This window comes from Budorcas taxicolor, chromosome 7, assembly GCF_023091745.1.
Source record: "Budorcas taxicolor isolate Tak-1 chromosome 7, Takin1.1, whole genome shotgun sequence".
In the NCBI taxonomy this organism is placed as follows: Eukaryota; Metazoa; Chordata; class Mammalia; order Artiodactyla; family Bovidae; genus Budorcas; species Budorcas taxicolor.
In genome coordinates, this window is record NC_068916.1 from 107,968,894 (window position 1) to 107,996,616 (window position 27,723).

A 27,723-nucleotide genomic window follows, 5' to 3' on the forward strand; every position below is an offset into this window, starting at 1 on the left:
AACCTTTTCTTTTTAAAATTTTCCTTCAGAAGTTGGTTCAGTTTGTGGACACAGAACCTGCGGATATGTAGGGCTGACTGTACAGTGCTTTTGTTTGTTTTTATCTATTTTCTGACTTCATTTTAATGAGCATAGATAAAAGTATATATGCATTCTAAAATTTGATAGTTATTGGTAGTCTTAAGTAACAATATCTTTTTCTAAACATCCTTGACATCACAGTGTGTTGTACAACTTTTTGATCTCATTGAAGTTTTAATTTGCATTTCCTCATGAGTGACATTAAACTTCTTTTCATTTTTAGCAGCTTGTTATTTCTGAAATACCTGCTTCATATCTTTTGTTTGCATTTCTTTGGGGTTGTTGGTAGTCTTTTCTCATAGAAACACCGAGATTTAAATGGTTAGCAAAACAGGTATGCTTCCTGCCTTCGTGAGCCTGTAGTCTACTGGGGGACGAAGACCGTGAACATGAAAACGTGTTATTGCACTTTGTGAAAAGTGCCATGAAGGGAACGTTGTGAAAAGTGCCATGAAGGAAACTTTTGGATTTGATGCAAGATAACAGTTTAGGTGGGGTTTGGGTGGAGTGTGTTGGCCAGAGAGGGCTCCTAATGGATGCATCATGAGCCAGTGAGGCAAATCCTGGGAGAGGGTCCTCCAGACAGAGAGAGCATAGACTGCAAACTCAGAGACAGGATGCGGCTGGAGTGAAGTGAGAAGGAGATGAGGACAGATGACTCTCTGGCCGTTTGCCCCTCATAGGTCCTCTAAAGATACTCAGAAGAATACGTTAAGTTTCCCGAATTATTCTCTGAGGAGTTTTAGGACAAAACTTACTTACTCTCCTACTAGATGCTCCTCATGAAAGGCGCATGAATCACATAATCTGATGAGCAAGTGCTTTAAAATTATTAGTTGATTCATTGGGAGTCTCCATCTTTTTAAATTTCCCTTTAACTAGTTTTTTATTTGAGAATGAATCCCTGTGTATCATCATGTGTAATTTCATATTTCCCTGGATGTATGATTACAAAGTCCACCCGTTTTGTCATGTGAAATTAATTTGTGATTCTTTGATGCCGGCAGAACGATGCATTGTTTGCTACTAAGTTATCTGTAACAGTTTCCCCGTTAGGGGAAGAAAGCTCTGTGCGTCTGTCCTGTGTGTGACCAGAGTCTGAATGTGTGGTGTGTCTACATGGGGAGAGGGACCCTCAGAGAAGAGGGCTTGCCGCTTCCTGTGCTTGACGAGTAAATTCACTCTTCGCAGCACAGTGAGCTGTGACAGAGATGCTCAGCTTACTTTTGATCACTATCTTCTATAGCCTCTTACATCAAGCTTTCAAGCAGAGAAATTGTACAAAGAAGTGCATAGTGGCTTACAGATCAGCTATTTCAAACCGTGAAATAAGGGTGTTGTTAGTTGTAACAGTTAGTGCCTGGTTTCCTGTTTTCTGGACTTGCTGCATGTACATACGCCTTTCTCTCCGTCTCTTTCCTTGTCTTTCCATTTGTTTCTAGATCTGTTTATTAGGAAATGTTAGGAAGGGCATTCATGCAAAACATTAACCAGCAACCAGAGACTGTCTTGGCAGAAATTAAACAATGAGACCCTCTGAGGTGGGCATGGCATTTTCGATTTTGCATTTCCATTTTTTTTTTTCCCCCAAAGTGATAATAGTGGTTGTTATTGGGGAATTAGATCTGGTGATTCTGTTTACAGTTTTCTTCATCCTTTAAGTGTTATCATTAGAACAGTAGGCATTGCTCTCCTAAAAGTAGTGGAAGGAATATGCTTGTCTGCTTGTTTTTCAAAAAGAACCTTTTATTGGAGCATAGTTGATTCCAGTGACGTGTTAGTTCCAGGTATACAGCAGAGTGACTCAGTCACGCGTGTATCTGTGTATGACTACGTGTATGCGCTTTCAGATTCTTTTCCGTCGCAGGTTATTATGAGATGTGTGTTTCCCTGTCTGTACACTAGGTCCTTGTTGCTGTACTGCCCTGACAGTGGCAGGGGAGTGGCTCAGTTCATGCTTGTTGAGTGCTAAGTGAATGGAAATATCACCTGGGAACACCTGTATTTGCTCTAAGTAGCGTCTTCTCTGTTTTCCATTACTTGATTTTAAAAAATTATGAAAGTGTCAAATGTACAGCTTGCAGTCTGTCTTAACTTTGTTTGGTTCTGTAACAATGGCAGTTTTAAATATGGTGCTTTTTGTAGGATAGCATGCCCTTTCTGCTACTGCCTATGAAGATTTTTCCTAGTTAGTTCCTGGAGCGTTATTTCTGCACGACTGTCAGGACTGCAGTTTGTCCCCGTCACTGCACGATGCTGGTGGCTGCTGCGCTTCGTTGGGCCATTGGTTCCGTGTTTATGTGGCCCGTCTTGTTCTGTCATCCCCAGATGCTTCTGGGGTGCTTGTTGCGTGTGCCCCAGGAGTCAGGGGTGTGCTGGCACGTTTGTGTACTGCCGCAACTTTTATGTGTGCGTGGGTCTTTTTTTTTAACTGGTCAAGGGGCAGTTTTGTTTAACACAGTGAGCATATTATATTAAGCCTGACCTTCCTGTCTGTAAGACTGTCTGGTTTATAATCCGGTTTTCAGCATTCACATGTATGGACTAGAGAGGGAACTAGTGCTCACTAACCTGGGAATCTGGCCAGGTGTCCACTGATTGTCACACTGCTTTCTGTCTTAAATCATGCTGTCTGTCCTCTCCCATTCTGTCCTGTGGGTTAGAGAAACTGTGCTAAGAAGAGCTAAAACCTTTGTTCTTCCTGGCTTGCTGTCACGACGCGACTTAGGCCTCTTGTAGCTGCCTCCTGTAGTTTTGTTAAAAATCTGTCTGAGCCACTGCACATTCAGCTCTTTGTCCTCCGTGACAGAGCATCTTGACTCTCTTATGAGCTTGTTTCAAATTGCTCTGAAGATTCAAAAAACTAACTGTAATCCATGCTTCTCCAGTAATTTAATAACTATTTTAATAATATTTGTAAAATTTATTTCTCAACTTTATATTCTGACCCACTGATGTGTCTAAGTTGCAGTTATATGGTAGCTTTTTAAGCTGTAAAAATGCCTTTTACCAAGCAGAGGCGCGGTTGCTCTTCATCGCTCTTTCCTAGGTTGTTTCAGGATATAGTCACAGATTTATTTTTATCTTTAACATTGCTTATTGCCTCAGTTTCCTCTTACATTTTCCTTCCACTTGTCCCTTAACTCTCCTTTGACTGTTTTCTGCAAGCTTCCTGCCCTTTTCTGTTTCCTCTTTGCGTCGTTTCTTCAAGGTATAGTCTGTGTTTCAGCCTTTTCCCCTGAGCTTAGTTCTCTTTCTCGTTAGTTTCCTTTGACTGCCTCATTGTCGCATCTAATAGCCTTATCCAGATTTATCCGTATTACATTGTAAATTGTAAAGTGCTTCCCTCCTCAGCTGAACTGCCCTGTGTGTGAACAGCGCCTCTGCTAGCCACCTGGGGTCCGAGCCCCACGCCGCACGGGCTCCCTCTGCTTCAGGCACTGCTTGATCCCCGCAGCTGCTTCCTGAAGCGCCTCCTCGCTCTCCTTCCTTGTCCATTTTTCATACGTGAGCCGCATTCCAGATCACGTCACTTCATGCCTACATTATTCACACCCCGTTTTAGCTGGCCCTTCCCTGTCCAGTTTATTCGCCTATGTCTGTGCGCTTCAGCTAATCAAAGACTTCATGTTAATACTGATTTTAAACTAAGAATCTCATTCACGCATTCCCTGTTCATCTAGCAACAGAGTGCCCACTACATGCCAAGTAAGTTTCTCGGTGCTGGGCCTGGAAAAGTGAGCAAAGCAGCAGGTCCTGGTCCCTTCTGTCCTGGGGCTTATATTGCAGCGGTTGGTAGGACAAGGAAGAATGGGTATCCTGGAGACTTCTGGGGGTGGGAAAGGAAAGACAGGAGATAATAGATAAGAAAATTATGAAAAGCAGTTGGTAGGACAAGGAAGAATGGGTATCCTGGAGACTTCTGGGGGTGGGAAAGGAAAGACAGGAGATAATAGATAAGAAAATTATGAAAAGCAGTTAAATGAGCAGGGGCCTTCATGCCTCCCCTGTATTGCAGATGGGATAGTCTTTAAAATAATCCCTGTGTACAGATGAGGATTCAGTCTCTAATCTCAGCAGCATCTCAGGCATCATGGGGAGGGGAAGGGGTAAAGTATTCATAAATGGAGTTGAAGAAATTCAATATCATGATTATTTGCTGGGTTGGCTGTTTCTTGGAGCCCATTTATGCCTATGGGACAGGAAATATGTAGCAAAATAAAACTGGCAGAAATAGGTGAAAAATTCCATTGTCTGAGTTTTTTTTTTTTTTTCCCATTTACCCTTAATAGTATTCAGATTAGTTACTTTATAGTTTCTATTCTCTGTTCAGGAGAAGCGCAGAATCTGTTTTGGCAGTTTCTTTGTGATATTTTCCAAAAGATCTGTTTACTGAAATACTGAGCTAAGGAGGTCAAGTTTTTGTATTTGATGGCTAGAGATGAAACTCTCAATCTTTCCTGACGTCTCAGGCTTCCAAGCACCAGCCATAGGTATGGGGGGGCGGGGCTGGCCACGGCCTCTGGAGTGTGGCTACAGCAGGCGGTCAACAGAAAGAGAAGAGGAAGAGCGAGCCTTTAATGAAGTCCCGTTGGCAGGAAGAGTGGGACAGAATCGCCTTGGGTTCCACTGTGTTCTTAAAGAGATACCGGTGTTAGGAATTCCCATCTTCTTTCTTGTAAGTTCTGATGTGGGCCTGTGAGAAGCGGAGAATCTGAGGTTTGACTGGATGTTTGGATTTCTTTAGATATAGTAATGAGCCATCATATTCTCCATGTGAGATTGCATTAGTGGGTGATCCCCATGGTAACACAGATGTAATTAATACCTTTTCAGTTTACACAAGGAAATCATTCATTCACTCACTTTTGGAAATTGTGTCCTTATCCATTCTGTCATTGGTTCTGTGTTTGAAAAAATCAGATGTTTTGTTAATGCTGTAGCTTCTGTTATATGCTTTGTATAAAATTATTCATTCTTTATGCTTCTGGTCTGTCTTAGTTAAATTTGGCTTCATACTTGGCTGTTAAGTTATAGATGTTCAGTGGTGTTTATCCTTATTAAACCTGCTTTTCCTGCTGAAATTTTACAGCATTTTCAAAACCACCTGTCACACACTCAGAAGCCTGTGGCCCTTAAGATGTTTGCTGAAGTCCTTGACGTTTACACTTTCCCGTTTAGTTTCCAGGTTTTTATTAGTGGATGATTTTTTCTTTCTCTGAGGAAGATGCCTTGTAACACTTTAGTTGTCTAGTTGCTTTGTGTGGTGAGAACCCAGTGAACAGATGATGGAAGTGTCAGAGCTTCTCACTCAGTAATGAACGGCGAGCCTCATCGCCTGTGTTATGACTGACTCTGGAGCAGGCGCCCCGTGATGCCTCTGTGTCCCCAGAAGCTTTACCTCTGTTATCGTTCCTTTTGTAGTTACGTGACTAACTCATTAATGCCAGAAGTGCTAAAGTAAATTCTGATTTTTCAGCATGAGGATGGTGGAACAAATACTGTGCTTAAAATGGCTGTCCACCACTAAACACTCATCAAGCATACGCTCTGAGCCAAGCACTCTGCTTGGCGCTCAGCAAGACCCAGAAACGAAGGAGACCTGGCTGCTGACTTCAGGAAGTGCTGTGCGAGATTATATCCTTCATGAAACAGAACTCCCAGAGTTGCCTGTGTGGCTCTGTCTTTAGAACGGGCTCCCTCAGCTGCCTCACCATGTGTGCTTCATCACCAGTGTCCCAGAGTTGAAATTCATTCACTGTTTGTTTGTTTTTTTTAATTAGTGTAAATACCGGTTACATTTAAAGGCTATACCTAATGTTTATGATGTCTTACTTTTTTATTTCAACTTGTCTTAAATATGTTAATGTAAATTCTTTTGTTATTTTCTCCCTAGTTTGCTAGAAAATGGTCAGTTTGAAATTGTGACAGGTGGCTGGGTAATGCCTGATGAAGCTGGTGCACATTACTTTGCCATAATCGACCAACTAATCGAAGGACATCAGTGGCTGGAGACAAACCTAGGTACGTAGCAGCGCCTTCCTCTGCTAGGCGTTCTGCTTAGCTGCTCAGCCGTGTCCGGCTCTTCCCGACCCCGCGGACTGCGGCCCGCCAGGCTCCTCTGCCCATGGGGGTTCTCCAGGCAAGAACGCCAGAGTGGGTTGCCGTGCCCCCTTCCAGGGGATCTTCCTAAACCAGGGGTCGAACCCAGGTCTCCCACATTGCTGGCAGACCCTTTACGGTCGGAGCCACCAGGGAAGCCCAAGAATCCTGGAGTGGGTAGCCTGTGCCCTCTCCAGGGGGTCTTCTGACCCAGGAATCGAATCAGGGTCTCTTGCATTGCAGGCAGATTCTTTATCAGCTGAGCTCTCAGGCAAGCCCTGGTCGCTCACGTGGACTGCTTTGGGCCGTTCATTTTGGGGAAGGTGAGATGGGGTCTTTTATTTTTTTAATAATTCATTTTTCTAGGACTGATTATTACTGAATAATTTATTTTTCATTGAATCGTGTTTTTTGGATCATAAGCTCAGTTATATAGTATAACATGGTCACTTTAGGATCATCTACCTTGTTTTACCTGTTATTTTATCAATTTTGTTTATTAATTTTAGTATTTTCTCCTAAAAATATCCCACTGGAATTTTAATCATATATTAGTTAAGACTCTTGACCATAAAAGGCAAAAGCCTAATTGCCAGAGATGGGGCCGCTCCAGGGCAGCCTGGACCCAGAGGACCTGGGGTGTGCTGCCTGGGCGCTGCCTGTCAGGCCTGCTCACCCTTGCCTCTCCTCCTGAGGAGCGCGATGGCCGGAGGCAGCCAGGACTCTGGTCTTCCTCGCCCAACAGGAGGAGCCTGCAAGTAATACCTTGCCTCACTGGCCCACACTGGGTTCTATGCTTATTTCCGAGTCAGTTTTTTGTGGCCATAGCTATAGGAGCTGAAATCACTGAGAACTGGTTAGTTTGATGGAAATGGTCTCAAGGAAAGAGAGATTTGAGGCAGGGCCAGCCTCACCTGAACCAGGTGACTGGGTCCTGTAAGGGGAAGAGGATCCTGAATGATGAAATCAGTTCACACAACTCGTAAGAACGTGGGACTAATTGAAACCTTCGTGATGTGTGGTGCTTGCACTGTGCATCACGGTATGTGGGGCTTCCCTGGTGGCTCAGTAGTAAAAAATCTGCCTGCCAGCACAGGAGATGTGGGTTCTATCCCTGGGTCAGGAAGATCCCCTGAAGCAGGAAACGGCAACCGACTCCAGTATTCTTGCCCGGGAAATCCCATGGACAGAGGAGTCTGGCAGGCTACAGGCCATGGGCTCACAAAAGACTTAATGACTAAAACAACAGCAAACAGCGTGTGTGTAATTGTGTTCAAATACTTCTCAGTACAATTTTGTAGTTTATAGTAAATATACATTTGCAGTTGAAATTATTTCTAGATATTTTATTATTTTAAAATATTTTTAAAATATTGTGTTAGAAATGATACCCTCCTACCCCATTAATATTGACTTTTTATTTTGGAATAATTTCAAATATAAGCATTCTAAGAATACTACAAAGAACTCCCATAAAGCCCCCAATCACACTCACCAGGTATTAACATTTTGACACATTTACTTAATTTTTTTCTCTTTCCATGTTGTTATTGTTGTGATTCTTGTAGAGTAAGTTGTGGAGACCATACCTGTTCCGAAAAGAGTTAACGTGGCAGGTCAGATGTTGCTGTCCTTAGAAAGGTCTTGGTTGCAGGGTTGGTCTTTAGTGGGTGTCTGCAGAGTTGAATTCTTCAATGATGAGTAACTCACTGCGTTTAAACTGCTTGTAAGCCCAGTGTAGTGTATGAGAAACGCTTGTTTTCCTTCTGGGAGTCAAATCATATGAACTAGACAGTGAGTACCCACATGACCAGACTCCAGTGAAAGGCTTAGGTACAGTCTCTAGTGAGCGGCTTTGGCGGCCCGCCTTTCTGGTGTTGTCAGCATTCACTGGTGCAGTAACTGACTCTGTCTGGGTAATCCGTCAGAGAGGGCGCTCTTAGAAGCCTGGGCCTGGTTCCTGTGGGCTCTGCCCTGTGTGCCTTTTGTTTCTGCTATTTTTCTTTGTATCTTCTCACTATAATAAATCATAGCAGTGAGTATGACTTCATGTTGGGTGCTGTAAGTTTTCTTAAAGAAGTCTGGGGTAGACTTAGGGACCCCCTACTTAGTGTCACTTTTCTTAAATATTGAGTTGGCCAAAAATTTCCTTCAGTTTTTAAGTAAAAAGACACTTTTTTTTTTTCATCAGGAACTTTATTGAACAAAGTATTCACCATTTTGTTCCATTACCTTCTGCCATTTTCCAGGCAACTTTATAATTCCATTTTCCCAAAACTTTTTGAGCAAAGAACTCTTCCAGGTGCCTTTTTATAGTCTTCCAAGGAATTGAAACTTTTTCCATTAAGAGAATTTTGTGAAGACTTCAGTAAGTGGATCTTGTATATTTCTTCTTTATGTTCAGCTTTTATGGATGTGTAACTTACATGCAGTGCAGCATAGAAGTCTTAACTGTGGAGTTCTGACAGCTGTATATACCCATGTCACCCCGTTTTCATCATTCTAGAAAGTTCCCTTCTTCCCCCACCCCCCGAATTTCTCCCTGCAGCCAAGTGCTCTGCGTTGCTATCACTGTAGATCACTTCCACTGACTTAGGGGTGCCACCTTTGGATCTGCCTTCTCTTGCTCAGCATAGACTTTTTCTTACTGCATTGTAGGTAACTGCCGCTTTGCGCACCGTGGGATCCTCTCAGTCACCGTGTGCAGCAGTTCGTGGTGGTGTCACAGAGTTGTGTCGCCGTAACTGCCACCTGCTTTAGAACTTTAGCAGCATCCCCAAAGGGAACCTCTTGTTCGTTGCTAGTCACAACCCTCTCTGGCTCCTTCCTTCTCTGCCCTAGGCGCAGGGACCTCTCATCTCCTTAGTGGAACACGCACGCACACGCAGATTTGACTGCTCTGGACATTTCACGTAAATGGCATCGTACAATGTGGGCTTTTGTGACTAGCTTTTTTACTTGGCGTAATGTTTTCCCGGTTTAGCCACAGCATGTCTCAGGGGTTTGTCCCTTTTTAATGACTGGATAATGTCCTGTTGTGTGGATATACCGTGTTTGTTTCTCCGTTGTTTTTCCTCCTTCAGCTAGTGGGCATTTGCATCGCTCTCCTTTTCAGCTGCTCTGGGCACTGCTGCTGCGCACGCTTGTGTAAGTTCCGTGAGGACAGAAGTTCCCTTTTTCTGGATGCATACCTAGGAGCAGAGTTTATGGGCACATTCGAGGACGTGAACTTCCTGACTGTGGCTCTGCCTGTAGTGAGGACTGCAGTGGGGACACCTGCACTGCTCTCAGTTTTGTTTGCTGAACAGTTTGGAGCAGCTTGTTTTGGATACTTTTTACATTTGATTTGGAGATACTTTTTAAAATTATCTAAAACAATAATTTAAATAATTAATTAATTAATAATTTATTATTTATATTACTATATCAATATATTAATACATATTATTTATATATTATTATATTATAATATATTAATAATTATTATAATAAATAATTATTTAAATAATTTAAAATAACTATTCAATTATAGTTCCCTGGTGGCTCAGATGGTAAAGCATCTGCCTACAATGCGGGAGACCCAGGTTCGATCCCTGGGTCGGGAAGATCCTCTGGAGAAGGAAATGGCAACCCACTCCAGTACTCTTGCCTGGAGAATCCCATGGACAGAGGACGGAGGAGCATTGTAGGCTACAGTCCATGGGGTCACAAAGAGTCGGACACGACTGAGTGACTTCATTTCACTTCACTTTAAAATTATTTAGTCTTTGGTTGTTAATTTCTGTTTTTATATGTTTTGTTATAGAAAACTGACCATTGGAACTTTTAAGTTTGAGCTTTAAGGTTGTGTTTTGCCTAAAGCTGCATTGTCTGACTGTCCTCTGGCCCCTCTTAAGGTCTAATGTCAGGTGTGTCTGGAATGGCCCAGTTCTGTTGACTGTGTTATCCGTGTTGCTCGTGGTCTGATTTTAGGACTGTTAGATTTGCCATCACTTACGTGGTATGTTTTACTCTTTTTAATGATTATTTCCTGTAACTTTTCTTGCTTTTACTTTTATATATTTTAACAATCTTATTCTAGCATGAAAACACAAAATCTTTCCTAGTTTTATTGACACATGTGCCCACTTTTTAAATTTTGAATTTTTCTCATACTGAATTTTCCCTTAAATTTGTCACTTAACCCCCTGTTGAAAATATTTACTTATACCAAGAAAAACCCTGGCGGCATACTGGGTTTCCCTCTAAGTCTCTCCATAGCTTTCACCTCCTTTCATATCAGTTTTTAAAAATTCTCTCTTTTCTGTGTCATTACACCCCAGGGATTCTTGAGTCTGTTGCAGCTAGGTTGCTCTATCCTGTGTATCAGGTGATTTTGATTGGAAAAGATCACTGGTAATGATAAAATCTCAGACATCGCTGTAACTTTTCATGTTGGATTTTACTCTTGTTTGTAAGCTTATTCTGCCCTTGTTATTCTGGACAGTATATGAAGAAGTGAAGTCACTCAGTCGTGTCTGACTCTTTGCAATCCCATGGACTCTAGCCCGCCAGGCTCCTCTGTCCCTGGGATTTCCCAGGCAAGAATACTGGAGTGGGTAGCCATTTCCTTCTCCAGGGTATCTTCCTGAACCAGGGATTGAACCCGCATCTCCTGCACTGCTAGGCGAGTTCTTTACAGCTGAGCCACAAGGGAAGCTGACCCATTGGGAAAGACCTGATCCTGGGAAAGACGGAAGGCAAAAGGAAAGGGGCAGCAGAGATGAGATGATCAGGCAGCATCTCTGACTCGGGCGCGAACTTGAGCAAACGCCGGGAGAGTGCAGGACAGAGGCGCCTGGCGCACAGCGGCCCCTCGGGCTGTGAAGAGCCGGGCGTGACTGCCCAGCAGCATCACAGTCCTAGTGCTTGTTTATCTTGTAACTGGAAGCTCGCACCTTCTGACTGCCTGCATCCGACTCCTTCTCCCGCTCCCGCCCTCGGTGGCCGCAGATCTGATCGCTTCTGAGTTTGCTGCTTTTGAAGTATAGTTGATCTACAACTTATGTTCCTGACATACAACATTGTGACTCCGTATTTCCATACATTTCAAATGTGGAATTGCATGCCTTATTTTGCAGCTGGGAGTTTGTGCCTCTTGGTCTCCCTCACCTGTTTCCTTCTTCTTGCCAGTCTCCCCTTTCTGGAAGCCGCCGGTTCACTCTCCGCGTCTGTGACTCTTTCTGCTTTGCTGTTCATTTGGTTTTAGCTTACACGTGCCAGTGAGCTCTCACCTTGTTTGTCTCTTTCTGTCTGGCTTACTTCATAGGGCACATTGCCTCAAGCCTGATAAACGTTGTCAAAAATGACACGACTGCGTTCTTTCATATGCCTGGATGGGGTTCTGTTGTGCATGTGTATGTATGCATTTGCGTGTATATCTGTGTGTATATGCACACGTGTGGATATGTATATATTGCGTTCTTTCATATGCCTGGATGGGGTTCTGTTGTGCATGTGTATGCATTTGCGTGTATATCTGTGTGTATATGCGCATGTGTGGGTATGTATATGTGTCCACCGATCCACTTGTGGACACTTGGGCTGCTTCTGTATCTTGGCTGCTGTAAATAATGCTGCTGTGAATGTGGGGGTCCATGTATCTTCAAATTAGTGTTTGTGTTTTCTTTAGATTAATGCCCAGGTGTGGCATTGCTGGGTCATATGGTAGTTCTCTTTAATTTTTTGAGAATTTTCTGTACTGTTTACTGTGGTAACTATACCAACTTAGATTCCCACCAGCAGTGCAAGGGTTCTCTTTTCTGTACGCATGGTTTCTTTTAACTGAAGTCTGCACACTTTTTTAGGCACAATGCTCTGCACACTTCATAGACTATGGCAACATAGCTTTTCCATGTACTGGGCAACATTTTGCTGTGGCGCTCTCTTTATTGCAGTGGTCTGGAAGTACACCCTCAACCTCTCTGGGGTATGCCTGTATGCGATAGGATGTGTGTAGGTCATGTGCGCATATAATACCATTTTAGATAAGGAACTTGGCATCAAGGGATTTTGGTTTTTTCAGGTGTCCTGGAGCCAGTCTCCCTCGGATACCAAGATATGACTGCAGTTAGACTCACATGCATGTTTTTTTGAACTGTTTGAGAGTAAGCGGGAGACATCTTGTCCCTTTACCTCTCAGCATTTCATTGTGTTATTTCCTAAGAAACAGAGATGTTTTCTTAGATAAGCAGACGATAGTTGTCAAATGAGGAGTTTTAACAATGATACCACAGTCTAATTCACAGTGTATTCAAATCTTGTCAGTTGTCCTAGTAATGTTCTTCAATAAAAGCTGCTGTTTTTTCTCTCCCAGTTCAGAATCACGTATGACATCTAGTTGTCACGTCTTTTTGTCTCCTTCACCTGGAACACTCCCTCAGCCTTTCTCTCAGTTTCTTAACCTTGATATTTTTGAGGAGGTCAGACTTCTGCTGTAAACCGTCTCTCAGTTTGAGTTTCCCCTCATCATTAGCTTCAGATGGCCCTGTCTGGCCTGTTATTTTCCTGGGGTGTCGCCACAGTTGTTTGCTGTGGGCTCAGTGCGTCTCATCAGGAAGTGCGTGTCGCCTCCTGTTCCATGTCAGAGGTGCTGTCCGTGATCAGTTATGTCTTATGCTTCTTCTCTGTACTTTACGTTTCCCCGCTTTGTGGGAGATACATTGAGAACAGGTAAAATTCCTCATCAGACTTCAGTATTTCAGTTTTAGGATCTGCTGATGGCTTTCTAACTCCACGGTCCCTTCTGTAACTGTTGGTTTTGTTGCTGTTTAGTCGCTACGTCTGACTCTTTTGTGACCCCGTGGACCGGAGTCTGCCAGGCTCCTCTGTCCGTGGGATTGCCCAGCAGAGAATACTGCCTTGGGGTGCCTTTTCCTCCTCCAAGGGACCTTCCTGACCCAGGGATCAAACCCACATCTCCTGCATTAGCAGGCGATTCTTTACTGCCGAGCCACCAGGGAGGACCTGGTTATTTGTTTGCATTTTACTAAAAGGAAGAGCTTTCTTTATTTGTGAGCTTGTGGGTTTCTTTCATTCAGTGGGTTCCAGTCCAGTACAACTGTTCTTTATCTTGATACCCCAGTTGTCCCACATTTGGCCAATGGAAGCCCCTTCAAGCTGTCTCCTGATGTATTTCTATATGTTTCCATGACTCTGGCCATTTCTTTACTTTATGCCCCAAATGATCTGTTCTAGGGTTACCTTGTACTTTCCCAGTCTCAGGCCTGAAATAAGCTGTTTCTCTGAGGTTATTACAGAGCATAGCATTTAGAGGTCAAAATCCAGGAGCAAAGTTCTGCTAATTGATGCTACAGTGCCGCGGCATCTAGGCCTTTGTAGTGCAGAGAGCTAGGAAATGTGTGTATACACACACACACAGACACACACAGACACACACACACACAGACACACATACACATACACAGACGGACACACAGACACAGACACACAGACACACACAGACACCAACACACACAGACACACACACAGACACAGACACACACACACAGACACAGACACACACACACAGACACAGACACACACACAGAGACACACACAGAGACAGACAGACAGACACACACACAGACGCACAGACACACATAGACATACACAGACACATACATATACACACAGAGACACACATAGACACACACACAGACACATACATATACACACAGAGACACACACAAACATACATACACACACAGACACAGACATACACACACAGACACACACATGCACACACAGACATACAGACACACAGACACACACACACAGACACATGCAGACATACAGACACACAGACAAACACACACAGACACACGCAGACATACAGACACACATATTGATGTAGTTTCTTTAAATATAGATGTATGTTTGTGTGTTTATTTGTATATTTATTCATAAGTTAGTACGGCTGTCTCCTATTTCAGCTCAGTATCATAGGGTCCATTCTATTCGCACATTTATAGGAACTGTTTTGCAGTTCTTTCTCTCAAAATAGAGAACCTGGCTACTTTACCTTACTAGTTTGCTCAGTCTTGGCATTCATGAAAGTTTCAGAATTGCTAAACCTAGAACAACAGACTGCTTCCAAATAGGAAAAGGAGTGTGTCAAGGCTGTATATTGTCACCCTGCTTATTTAACTTATATGCAGAGTACATCATGAGGAACTTCCATCATGGGCTGGAAGAAACACAAGCTGGAATCAAGATTGCCGGGAGAAATATCGGTAACCTCAGATATGCAGATGACACCGCCCTTATGGCAGAAAGTGAAGAGGAACTAAAAAGCCTCTTGATGAAAGTGAAAGAGGAGAGTGAAAAAGTTGGCTTAAAGCTCAACATTCAGAAAACGAAGATCATGGCATCCGGTCCCATCACTTCAAGGGAAATAGATGGGGAAACAATGGAAACAGTGTCAGACTTTATTTTTTTGCAGGGGGGGGGGGGGCTCCAAAATCACTGCAGATGGTGACTGCAGCCAGGAAATTAAAAGACGCTTACTCCTTGCAAGGAAAGTTATGACCAACCTAGATAGCATATTGAAAAGCAGAGACATTACTTTGCCGACTAAGGTTCGTCTAGTCAAGGCTATGGTTTTTCCTGTGGTCATGTATGGATGTGAGAGCTGGACTGTGAAGAAAGCTGAGTGCCGAAGAATTGATGCTTTTGAACTGTGGTGTTGGAGAAGACTCTAGAGAGTCCCTTGGACTGCAAGGAGATCCAACCAGTCTGTTCTGAAGGAGATCAACCCTGGGATTTTGGAAGGATCAGCCCTTCTTTGGAAGGAATGATGCTAAAGCTGAAGCTCCAGTACTTTGGCCACCTCATGTAAAGAGTTGACTCATTGGAAAAGACTCTGATGCTGGGAGGGATTGAGGGCAGGAGGAGAAGGGGACAACAGAGGATGAGATGGCTGGATGGCGTCACGGACTTGATGGATGTGAATCTGAGTGAACTCCGGGAGATGGTGATGGACAGGGAGGCCTGGCGTGCTGCGATTCATGGGGTCGGAAAGAGTCGGACACGACTGAGCGACGAACTGAACTGAACTGATGCCACCACAAAAGAAACCAAAATAGTAAATAGGTTCACGATTTCTTTATGATTTTTTGGAGGTAAATCCCATATGGGAAACAGGCAGGCTCTGTGTGGCAGCTTCTTTGAGATCTGGCGCGTGCTGCTGGTTCTCTGACGTTCAGCTTCCCCTCTCAGTCTCCTGCGCTGGCTTCCCCTTCAGTGTTCTGCAGCCTTCTCTCTGTTTTCTTCTCTGTTATTCTGTGTGAACACCTTGCATGGCGATCTTTACAGCTATAATCAGGATCAAGATTAACTCATTTGTGTAATCCTAGGCCAGTGTCATCCTTTCTTAGCCTTCGGTATATGGAAAGTGCTAAATAGATGTTTGCATGAAAAAAATGTGCGGTTAGATTACTTATGTCTGTGTGAACGTAGCATATAGAAGCCTTCTTTGAGAATCCTGAATAAATAAAATATTTGCATACTTCCCAATGAATAATCTTATTTTATTCATTCTAACCTGTGTGTTTATTATGTTGGGTTTTTATATGTTATCCTCTGTGAAATTGAGGTGTATCTGTAGTCCTTTACCAGAATTGGTGTGAGTCAGGTGTGAAAAATTCTATTGATTCCTTCTTGATAGCAAGTACCAGCGTCAGAACGTCTGAAGGTTTATGATGACATAACAGCACAGTTGTTGGGGCCAGTTCTGCTACCATGTTATATGATGACCTGGCATTGTTGTACGGCATGAAAGAGAGCCTAAAAGCCCTATTGTTGGGATTGGAGAGTGCAAGTTGAAATGACTTGGATTAGTTTTCTGTGTTGTATAAGAGCAAGCTGCAGGCTTATGCTGCTGCACAGAAGACAGGACTGTTAGCTCCTGGAGGGCAGCGGCTTCGTCCTGTGTTTCTCCACATCAGGGCTCCACTGCCTGCAGAAGCTTTCCAGCATCTATCAGATGACAGAGTGCTCACTTGAGCTCCAGCCAGCTCACTTCCAGTGTGAGTCACCCTGCCTGAGAGGACGGCCGGGGCAGGATCCTCCTCTCAGGGGGTCTTGCAGGGAGTCTCACTAAGGGTGCTCTGGGCAGCCCTTTATCTTGGAATCCAGGAGACCAGGGAGCTCGGGTGGGTCTGAATGTGTTGTGACTTCTTCTTTTTCATTTAAAAAAATAACACTTTTTCTCTTTATCAACAGGAGTGAAACCTCGGTCTGGTTGGGCTATCGACCCGTTTGGACATTCACCAACAATGGCTTATCTTCTAAAACGTGCTGGATTTTCTCGCATGCTTATTCAGAGAGTTCATTATGCAGTTAAAAAACATTTTGCATTGCATAAAACACTGGAGTTTTTTTGGAGACAGAATTGGGGTATGTAGAGTTAGATGAAAGTGGAAGCTCTTACTTGACCTAGGTATTATTTCACGGGGGTTATGACCTCTTGCTGTTACGAGTTTTATTCAACATGTCAGTCTTGAGAGTCAGGTTGCTTAAAGATATACATAATTATTTTTTCAATATAATTGTGTCAGGAGTCTTTTAAGCATTGGTAAAAATACTTATCTGTAGAACATGGTAGATTCTTCTAAGCCTAAAGGAAGTAAACAAAATAAGAAATTAGTCTTTTGCAAGTAATGCTTTCATTTGATTCTATTTTAAAATGTACCCATTTTACCACAAAGTTGATTGCATTAGAACTGATGTTTATTTAGTTGCTAAGTCACGTCTGACTTTTTTGCGTCCCCATGGACTGTAGCCCTTTGGATTCCTCTGTCCATGGAATTTTCCAGGCAAGAGTCCTGGAGTGCATTGCCATTTCCTTCTCCGGGGGATCTTCCCGACCCAGGGATGGAACCCGGGGCTCTGCTGCGTCTCCTGCGCAGCCGGCTGACGCTTTACCACTGAGTCTCTGGGGAATCCCGCCAGTGTTCCTTCTGCCTCTCCTGTCTCTGTAGCTAGTTAGAATTGCCTTTTAAAACATTCCTCTTGCCCTCCTGGAACAGCTGTCCTGCCTCCCGTGTTGCTTGTTTTCCCACTGTCTTGGTACCCTGGGGCGTCCGCGGATGTGCGCCTCCAGCTCTGCGCTGGAGGAGGGGTGATGAGGTGGGGGCCTGCTGCGGCCTCTGCCTGCCGCGCCCCCGGGCCGTGGCCGGCCTGCCTGTGCTCATTTAGCGAGCCCTTATTGCGGGACGTGCGCTGTGCCGCGTGCTTCACAGTCACCCTCTCCCTGAGCCTGCGTAGCCATTGCTAAGCTAGGGTCTGTTGTTATAGGACCTTTTTAATGTGAAAAGTGGAGGCCATTTGCCAGAACTCAACAGGTGACAAGGTACGAAGCCTCGATCTATACCCAGCTCTGTGCTCTTCCGAGGCCTAGGCCCCCTGGCCTCTAGCATCTGCTGCCAGCTGTATCAAGTTGTCAGTAAAATTTCATCTGAAAAAAGGATTTCATTATTAAGACTGTTCAGCCATTACTGCATTACATCATACTTGTTCTTTGTGTAATCTAGACCCTCATTAAGTGTTTCAGTAGCATCATTTATAAATTTAGACAGTATCTTTCTCATGGGCACTGTTGTTGTTTCAAAAGGAAACAAATTAACTGTATAACTTGTTATCCTGGAAAACTGAACCTGTAGGGCAGACAGGAGCTTCTGGGGGCTTGCATCCTATATAATTTTATCCGATGCTTAGGAGCATATTTATTTTTGTAGAAAAAGGATCATTTATTTGAGGAAGCCCTACTTAAATTATGGCTTACATTCAAATTGCTTATAAATATCAGTTGGCATAAAATTAATACTTTTATGCACCTAATACTATGCTAAGAAGAAATATAGAAAACATCGTTGCCTGTAAAATTATAGTCTTAATTTGATAGAAGGCTAACACCAGCAAATGCAGCAGCTAAACCGAGATGTGTAAGTGAGCTGCTAAATAGTATGGTGGACCTACCCGGTGTCTGTGGACATGTTGCTTGAAAATGATGTTTTGGAATTAAGGTGAGCTTCTTTGTTTGTTGTGGTTGTTAATGAAGCAGTTGTTTTCAAATTTTTTAAATGTATATGGTGCTTATTTGTTTTTTCTTGTTGTCTGTATTACAAAAGCAATACATTGCTGAGAATTGGAGATCTGTATGTAGAGACGAAGAGGTATTTACAGGTCAGAATTAAAAAACAAAAAATAGCCATTTTTAACTCTTATTAAAGCCCTCCAGTCTTACTTTGTGGGAGGCTTCTTACCTCTCAAGGGCAGTGATGCCAACACATACTGGCATTGAGGTTTCAATTAAAAACAATTCTGTGTCGGGAACCAGTACTCGTTTTCTGTAACTTTTTTGTTGGCTTTGTTTTGATTCTTCTCTTTGCGTTTGAAAATTATTTTTACTTTTCCTCTGCCTCTAAGGACAACAGTCAGACTGGCCCTTCATCGGTAAGGGGCCCTCTACAAACTCTGTTGAGTGCACTTATTTCTCGTCACTGTAAGACGAGTATTTCCCCGGTATTTCCACAAGCCCTTCCCTCTCCTTCCCTTATTCTCCCAGTTCCCCGTTTTGCTGTCTTCTTGTCTTCACACCTGGCCTCTGCAGCTACTGGTCCCTCTCAGAGTCCCTGCTCCCCGAGGCAGGCGCAGATGAGGCAGGCGCAGATGTGGCAGGCGCTGGCAGCCAGGGGTGGCTGTAACTTGGATGAGCTGATTGTAACTTCTGCTCATTTATATCCTTCCAGGTCAGCGGATGCTGTTTTAGGATGGGGCCTTTCTGTTTCAGTTAAGTTTAGACAGAAGATGTAGGTAGACACTGAGATACAAGTGTCGTCCTTCCGGCCGGTAGCCATCGAATGCTGCTGGGGTGTGTGTATTAATAGTTAGAGGGGTTGTTGCTTTAGGATGGAGCTTACACTGTGTATGTGTAAAGCAGTGGCGTTCTGAAAGTTTGGGGATGAAATCTGTAAGCCTTCTCAGGTCTGTGTGTTGCTCTTTGTTGCAGATCTGGGATCTGTCACAGACGTTTTTTGCCATATGATGCCCTTCTACAGCTACGACATCCCCCACACTTGTGGACCCGATCCTAAGATATGCTGCCAGTTTGATTTTAAACGGCTTCCTGGAGGCAGATACGGTTGTCCCTGGGGAGTCCCCCCAGAAACAATATATCCTGGAAATCTCCAGAACAGGTATGGAAATATGCATTTTATAAGTCAGCATCTTGAACAAGTAAGCATTAGTGGCTTGTTGCTGAAGAGTTATATAAATGGGCTTTGGTAGCCAGTACTATGCTTTCTCAAGGCATTCATTCAAACGAGATTTAAAGCAGCTGAAAAATGCCAGAGCCTTGCCTGTTTGCCTTCTGTGTCACAGCTTAATGGAAAGTGAACAATAGCAGGTCAGTGTACGGTGGATAACCTGTTACACAGTTTCTAGGATCTTCTTTGCCTTTATTATAAAAGCCTCCTGTTGTGTTTGATTGATTTCATATATTGTTGATAATAAAACTTATGGTCTCTATGGTGTAAATTGGTAAGAAAAGCAACCCAATTGCAAAAACACGTTTATTGAAATGGATCACATAAACAGCGTAATTATCTGTTCTCTTAATAACAATCTCAGTAATAGTGAATGCTACCCAGCTCTGATGAATACATATCTTTGCATCTTTCTGAAGTTTTTGACTTACTGAAAACTTTAATTAGGAATACTTATTCTCAAAAATTTTTAACTAAAAATCAGGAAATGAATTCCTTGTTTTTTCTTAGAAGAAAACTGTCCTAAAGATGGAAGCATCTCATTAAACCAAGCTACCTGTACTTCTAATTCTGGTGCTTTTAAAAGTTTAATTTCTTCACTGTAAAATTAATGGTATGTAATACACTAAAATAAAACAGTGTGTTGTAATATAAGACACTCAACTCTGCTAGAAAAATAATATAGGCTTTTAAATAAAGTAAGATTGTTGCTCTGTGCTCAATAAAATCTGTTTTTAAAAAGAGTGTGTGAGGATGAAGGCATGGCCTGGGTCTCCTTGCACTGGCTGAGTCCTTGTGGCGGTAAAGAAAGTACTGCAGCGTGAGCCCCGCGCTGTGGCAGACGCAGAAGCATCTCAGCCAGGAGGCTTCTTAAAGGCATGGATCCGCTACGTATGTCAAAGTCTTCTTTTACAGTTGTTTTGGAAAAAAGTATCCCAAGATTTGGGATCTGTTTGGTTTCTTTTTTCGATTCTTGGAGTGGTGAAGAACCTGAACAGCCTGTTAGGGTCAGGCTACTTAGACATAAGAGGATAATTCAGTAGATTATGTCGCAAAGGTGCAGTGGAAAGGGGATGGTGGTGGGTTGGTCAGGGTTGGGGGATCCTTGCCTGCCTTCTTGGGAGATCAGCTATTTGCCGCTAAGTGGGGTTTGCACGCCTCCTGTTAGTCCAGTGGTCAGGGGCACCGGGAGACTTCTTGCAGGCTAGCTCGGGGAATCCGCACGCACCCATAGATGGTGCGAGGCCCCTCTTTTTCTTTCTCGGGTGCTGCTGAGAGTGCCTGAGACCCATTCTGCGCAGTCCTGTTGATGGTCATGGAACCCTTCAAAGACCACCGGCCCCCCTCCCCAACCCCCCTCAGAACACACCCTGTGTTCAGTCAGTTCCAGCGATTCTGAAAGGGGCTTGCAGGCACCAGGGACACACAGATGAGTGACTCAGTGATGCTCACGTGGATTCGTTGCTGCTGTTGTTCAGCTCACAAGCCTCGGAGTCTTAGTTCTGCTGCTTGTTTCCCATGCAGATGGCACCTTCCTCGTGAGGTTCAGAGATCAGACATGGGCATTCCAGTGTAGTGGCACTGGATTTTTTAACACCTAAAGAAAGTGATTTCCAACTGTCATGTGCAGGTGATACACGCAGCATGTGTAGTTTATCAGGTTTCTCTACTTTGAGGATAAAGAAGCTCCATTCTTCATCAAGATTGGTTTTAGGTCTGCTGCTGCTGCTGCTGCTGCTGAGTCGCTTCAGTCGTGTCCGACTCTGTGCGACCCCATAGACGGCAGCCCGCCAGGCTCCCCTGTCCCTGGGATTCTCCAGGCAAGAACACTGGAGTGGGTTGCCACTTCCTTCTCCAATGCAGGAAAGTGAAAAGTGAAAGTGAAGTCGCTCAGTCGTGTCCGACTCTTAGCGACCCCATGGACTGCAGCCTGCCAGGGTCCTCTGTCCATGGATTTTCCAGGCAAGACTACTGGAGTGGGTGCCATTGCCTTTTCGTACCATATAATTTGGGATTCTCTGGAGGCTCAGATGGTAAAGAATCCGCCTGCAATGCAGGAGACTGGAGTTCAGTCCTTAGGTCAGGAAGATCCCCTGGAGAAGGGAATGGCTATCTACTCCAATATTCTTGCCTGGAGAATGCCATGGACAGAGGATCCTGGTGGGCTACAGTCCTGGGGGTCACAAAGAGGTGGACATGGCTGAGCAGCCGCTGCTCACTTGCCGTCTGTTTCACGTATGGTGGTGGTTTGCCTCTCGGGTGATCTGATGTGCCTTCCAGTCAGGTGCCCGCCCTGCCGGGTAGAGTGAGTGCAGAGCAGTCGCAGCTGCGCGTCTTTCCCTGTGGTGTTGATGGATGCGCTTGCCGTGAGCTTGCCGGGTGTGCAGCGAGCGTCCACTCCCCCCAGCTGGGTAGTGTGGCCCTTGGCTTCCCAGCACTGACACTCGCTGAGCAGCAGCCTGGGAGTCGGGACGGGTGCTGTGCGGAAGAGGCACTTCCTCCGAGTCTGTGCCTGCTTCCCTCTTCTGTGTCTCACACGTACGCATGCCACGCATGGCGCATCTAGAGGAGCCTTGGGACGCGCTTCTGTGCCGATTGCCTGGAGGGTCTAGCTGGATGCTCATTTATACTTCATCTTATATCTGTGATTTATGTACTCATTTTTCCTCTTATTTCTTTAGGTCTTAGACATCTTCCTATGTGATTAATCTCATTGTATGTGTGCTTTTTAATTATAAGTAATAATTTAAAATTGTTTTTGGGAAATATGGAATATTAGTAAATTACTAGTAAAAATTAAGTTCTATATTGAATGGTAATCTCAAAAAACTAAGTATTATATGTTAAGTAAGAATATTATGGTTATATTTTATTCTCCAAGTTATTAAATTTTTGCTAATTTAATATTTGCAGAACAATTTCAGAGACCATCAATATAAAAAGAGCATATGAGATTCTACATTTAGTTCAGTGTTTTTTCATAGTTTCTGTAAAATGCCTCTTTCCATCATTGATGTTCTTTGAGATTTCTTCATAAATTTTTATATCGTGAATTAGAATCTACTTCTGGATAATCCTTGAAGTGAAAATTGGAATACTGAGTAAAAAAACATGTTTGTCATCTATCACTGTTTTTTAAGCTTTGGCACTAGAAATAACGGAGAACTCCTCAGGGCTCATCTGCTTGTTTAATTTCACTTTCAGAAGCTCTTCCTCTTACTTTGTGTTCCCAGACTTTCTCAAACGGGGCCCCCATTCAGCGTCTCCCAAAAGGTTTTCTAGAGAGTATAAGTAGGTGGAATATAGAAACTTACCAGCGCACTGCAGTTAGCTGCCCTTTTGAGTCGGGTTTGGGGCTCAGCACACTGCAGTTAGCTGCCCTTTTGAGTCGTGGGTTGGGGCTCAGCACACTGCAGTTAGCTGCCCTTTTGAGTCGGGGGTTGGGGCTCAGCACACTGCAGTTAGCTGCCCTTTTGAGTCGTGGGTTGGGGCTCAGCACACTGCAGTTAGCTGCCCTTTTGAGTCGTGGGTTAGGGCTCAGCACACTGCAGTTAGCTGCCCTTTTGAGTCGTGGGTTGGGGCTCAGCACACTGCAGTTAGCAGCCCTTTTGAGTCGGGGGTTAGGGCTCAGCACACTGCAGTTAGCTGCCCTTTTGAGTCGTGGGTTAGGGCTCAGCACACTGCAGTTAGCTGCCCTTTTGAGTCGTGGGTTAGGGCTCAGCACACTGTAGTTAGCTGCCCTTTGAGTCGGAGGTTGGGGCTCAGCGCAGTACAGTTAGCTGCCCTTTGAGTCAGAGGTTGGGGCTCAGCACACTGCAGTTAGCTGCCCTTTTGAGTCGGGGTTGGGGCTCAGCACACTGTAGTTAGCTGCCCTTTGAGTTGGGGGTTGGGGCTCAGCACACTGCAGTTAGCTGCCCTTTTGAGTCAGGGTTGGGCCTCAGCACACTGCAGTTAGCTGCCCTTTTGAGTCGGGGTTGGGGCTCAGCACACTGCAGTTAGCTGCCCTTTGAGTCGTGGGTTGGGGCTCAGCACACTGCAGTTAGCTGCCCTTTTGAGTCGGGGTTGGGGCTCAGCACACTGCAGTTAGCTGCCCTATTGAGTCGGGGGTTGGGGCCCAGAGAGAGAGAGGCCAGAATAGCTCATGCAGTTGCTCAGCTGTGTCTGCTGATCACTATGGAGGACACCGACAGATACTCAGAGTATTGATAGGAGAAGTTGAGTGAGTTGGTTTCTTCCTTTAGAAAAGGAAAATGGTTCTATAATTGGCTTCATTCAAAATAACTTTATGTTTAACTAGACAATTTTATTTATTTTTTTTAATTAGGAAATTTTAGATTAACTTAGAGAAAGGGATATTAATTCAAAGCAAGCAGAGTTCATGTAGATGAGAAATCTATCTTGTTGGACTGAATTATTTTATGGCACAGGCTATCTGGCAGTCAGTCTCTGTGGCTGACCTTTGGGAGGGCACTGATGCCCTCAGGAATTTATGCCAAAGCTGCAATGTGCCTTTATTTCTCTAAGGACATTCCATGGAAAAGCTGTGGGGTTTTTCCCTCTGATAAGAATTTATTGATATTTTAGAGGGATAGTAAAAATTAGTGTAGTAGTTTACAACAGTCTGCCTGGTAAATTATGCTAAACTAGAACACAGGCAGAATACACGCTCCTCTGTTTGAGTGTGGCTCACTTTGTCGTGAGTGGCCCCACGGTGTTAGCAGTCCTCTTTCCCTTTTGCAGGGCCGAGATGCTTCTGGACCAGTACCGAAAGAAGTCAAAGCTTTTCCGCACCACAGTTGTGCTGGCCCCACTGGGAGACGATTTCCGCTACACTGAACGCACCGAATGGGATCATCAGTTCAAGAATTACCAGCTGCTTTTTGATTATATGAATTCTCACCCTCAGTATAATGTTAAGGTAATGAGAAATACTTTATCATGATGCTGTAGTTGAAGGTGAACCTTCATTATTAAAGGAGGCGGAAACACAATAGCCTCAGTTTGTTTGTCCCGCATCCTGGTATTTCTTAGAACATGTAGTTCTTCTGTAAAAGTATAATTTATGAAGGGGAAAATTATTGTACATTTCAGTTCCATTTCTAAAGCTGTCCCTCTCTTACCACTCATTGAGGATTAAAGAGGTGTTCCTCTGTGTGGCTGAAAACACGTACCTCCTAAGCTGGGATGCTCATTTTCCGTGTGTCCTCTTCTCCTGCTAGCGCGGGGAGCTCGCTGTTGCTCTCGGCCGCTTCCTGTGATCTAGCAGTGTGCCTGGCAGATGCAGACGCGCATGTCAGGAATTTTGCAAACAAACGTCTTGTATCCAGAGACTACACTCGCATTTTTCTTAGATGAGAAGTCTTCTAAAATTCATCACTCGTCTGTCATTCCTGCTCTTTTTCTCCCCCTCTGGGAAATTTAAAATGCACCCTAAAGGTCTGGGAATGGCATGAGTTCCGCCCCCGCCACTGCTCCCCAGTACCCATGACCCGGCACAGCACTCGGCAGCTCAAGGCCACCCTTGTTTCTGCTGTGCTCCACCGCCATCTCACTCCTCTAGAATTGGGAGCAAATCTCAGACAGCATGTACTTTTGTCTATAACCATTTCATTATGTTTCTAAATGATAAGGACACTGTGGAAAAATATGATCGTAATACCACTATCACATCTGAAAGACTAGCAGTGATATCATATATCCAGACACCTTCCAATTTTACTCATTTCATAAAAGCATTTTAACAGACGGGTTGCTTGAGTGAGGACTTGAGCAAGAGTCCTGTGGACCCCAGGTGAGAAGCTAATTGCCCAGCAGTGCATTATGCTCGCACACAGAGCTGTTAGACAGCGAAACACTGTGAGGATGCAGTGGAGGGAAGTGGGATCACCCGTGGGAAGCGAATCCGAGCTTATGAAGGAGAACCACACGATACTGAACAGGCGAGTAAGCCTAAAGAGAGCGTCACGGGGTTCGAGAGACTTAACTTGAATCTCAGCCAAGGCATAAACTGTGAGTGCTGAACCCGTGTGTAAGTTGTCTCTGTGCTTCCCTCCAAGAGAAAGCGCACACAGGGACAGCTGATCGGAGGGGTGCACGCACATGCCTCGAAATGCACCTTCTTGGGGAATGGAGCCGCTGCATGACTCTGAAAAATTTAATCCTGTCTTTAACATTTCACCTGTTTCTTCCTTTGCCCACTAGAAAAATCTTTAAAGTAATTTGAAAAGTTAATGTATCACGTACATAGGAGTGCACAGACCATTAAGTACACAGAGAATATTTTCAAGTTTTAGAACACCCATGTAATATTAAAAAGGAGATATATATATATATGTATGTATGTATGTATGTATAACTGAGTCACTTTGCTGTATAGCAGAGATTGGCATAACATTGTAAACCAAATATAGTTCATTTGAAAGAAGAAAAAAACACCATGTAAGCACTATCCAATATGTAGAACATCTCTAGCCTCCCAAGTCGTTACCAGTTCCTGCAAGAGTAGCCATCGCTTTCGTCTATATTTTTTAATTTATATTCATCTATTTTTAATTGGAGGATAATTGCTTTGCAGCTTTGTGTTGGTTCCTGCCGTGTATCAGCATGAATTAGCCAGGAGTGTGTGTCCGTCCCCTTCTTGCGGAGCCTCCCTCTTACCTCCCACCCCGTCCCGCTCTTCTGGGTTGCATCTTTGTGATCTCTGGTGCCTGTTTCTGAATTTTATGAGAAGGGACTTTTAAGTACGTGTTATTTTGTGTCTCACTTTTTTTTTGCTGCACATTATGTTTTGAAATTCATCTCCTGTCACGTGTTCCATGTGACCTGTGTCATGTGACATTGATGAGCATGCCACCGTCTATCCGCTCTGTTGTTGATGGACACGTGGATTGTTTTCAGCTTTGGTTCATTACAGGTGACACTGCATTGACCGTTCTGTGCAGTGTATGTGCATGAGTTTATGGGGGTATAAAGTGGGACAGCATTTTGGGGTTATTGGGTATGCGCACGTCCAACTTCAGTAGATATTGTCAAATAAAATTCCAAAGAAGGTCCACTGGACGCCGCATCCTAGGGCAGTTTGGATTGCTCCGCTTCCTTACTCAGACTCGCATTATCAGAACACTTTTTTTCCTTTTATGATGGATGTGATGGTTTTATTTTGTGTTTCCAGTAGTTAATGAGGTTGAATCTCTTCTCATAAGTTTATTGCCATTTGGGTATCCTCTTTTGAGCAGTGCTAAGTCTTTTGATGATTATTTTATTAAATTGGATCGTCTGTCTTTTTCCTAACCACTTATATTTCTCTTACGTATTTTGGATTGAGTCTTTTTCCAGATAAAAGTTATGCAAATGTTATCTCTCACTATGTAGCCTGTGTTTCCTCTCTCTTAATGCTCTTTTGAGGAACAGAAATTGTGAATTTTAATGGAATCTTATGGTTAGTGCTTGTTATGTTTTGCTTAAGAAACTTTTGTTTACCCATGGTCATGAAAATCTGTTTCTTATGAAGCTGCACTCTAGAAGTGCTGTTGTTCTGCCTTCAACATTTAGGTCGATAGTATGTCTGGAATCAGTCAGTTCAGTTCAGTCACTCAGTCGTGTCCGACTCTTTGCGACCCCATGAACCGCAGCACGCCAGGCCTCCCTGTCCATCACCAACTCCTGGAGCTTACTCAAACTCATGTCCACCCACCCATCCAACCATCTCATCCTCTGGCGTCCCCTTCTCTTCCTGCCCTCAATCTTTCCCAGCATCAGGGTCTTTTCAAATGAGTCAGCTCTTCGCATGAGGTGGCCAAAGTATTGGAGTTTTAGCTTCAACATCAGTCCATTCAATGAATATTCAGGATTGATCTCCTTTAGGATAAACTGGTTGGATCTCCTTGCAGTCCAAGGGACTCTCAAGAGTCTTCTCCAACACCACAGTTCAAAAGCATGAATTCTTTGGTGCTCAGCTTTCTTTATAGTCCAACTCTCACATCCATACATGACTGTTGGAAAAACCACAGCCTTGACAAGACGGACCTTTGTTGACAAAGTAATGTCTCTGCTTTCTAATAATGTTTGGAATAGATTGTTGTATATTGTCTGAGGGGAGGGATCAAGATACTTTTTGCCCATGTGAATATCAAGCACCATTTACTGAAAAGACCATAGTTTGCCCGTTTCTATGCAGTGTCATCCCTGTTATTAATCATGAGTGGAGATGAATTTACGTGTGGGTCTGTGTCTA

The 27,723-nt window shown here is 43.9% G+C and overlaps 1 protein-coding gene across 1 annotated transcript in view; it reads left to right on the plus strand.

Annotated features, from left to right (window-relative positions):
* MAN2A1 (mannosidase alpha class 2A member 1) overlaps nucleotides 1-27,723 on the plus strand; it is a 197,364-nt gene that overhangs the window by 76,079 nt on the left and 93,562 nt on the right. The window contains exons 5-8 of the mRNA XM_052643697.1: nucleotides 5,978-6,105; nucleotides 16,447-16,620; nucleotides 19,235-19,421; nucleotides 24,231-24,408. Coding sequence (XP_052499657.1) covers nucleotides 5,978-6,105; nucleotides 16,447-16,620; nucleotides 19,235-19,421; nucleotides 24,231-24,408 — 667 coding nt within the window. The remainder of the gene's footprint in view (nucleotides 1-5,977; nucleotides 6,106-16,446; nucleotides 16,621-19,234; nucleotides 19,422-24,230; nucleotides 24,409-27,723) is intronic.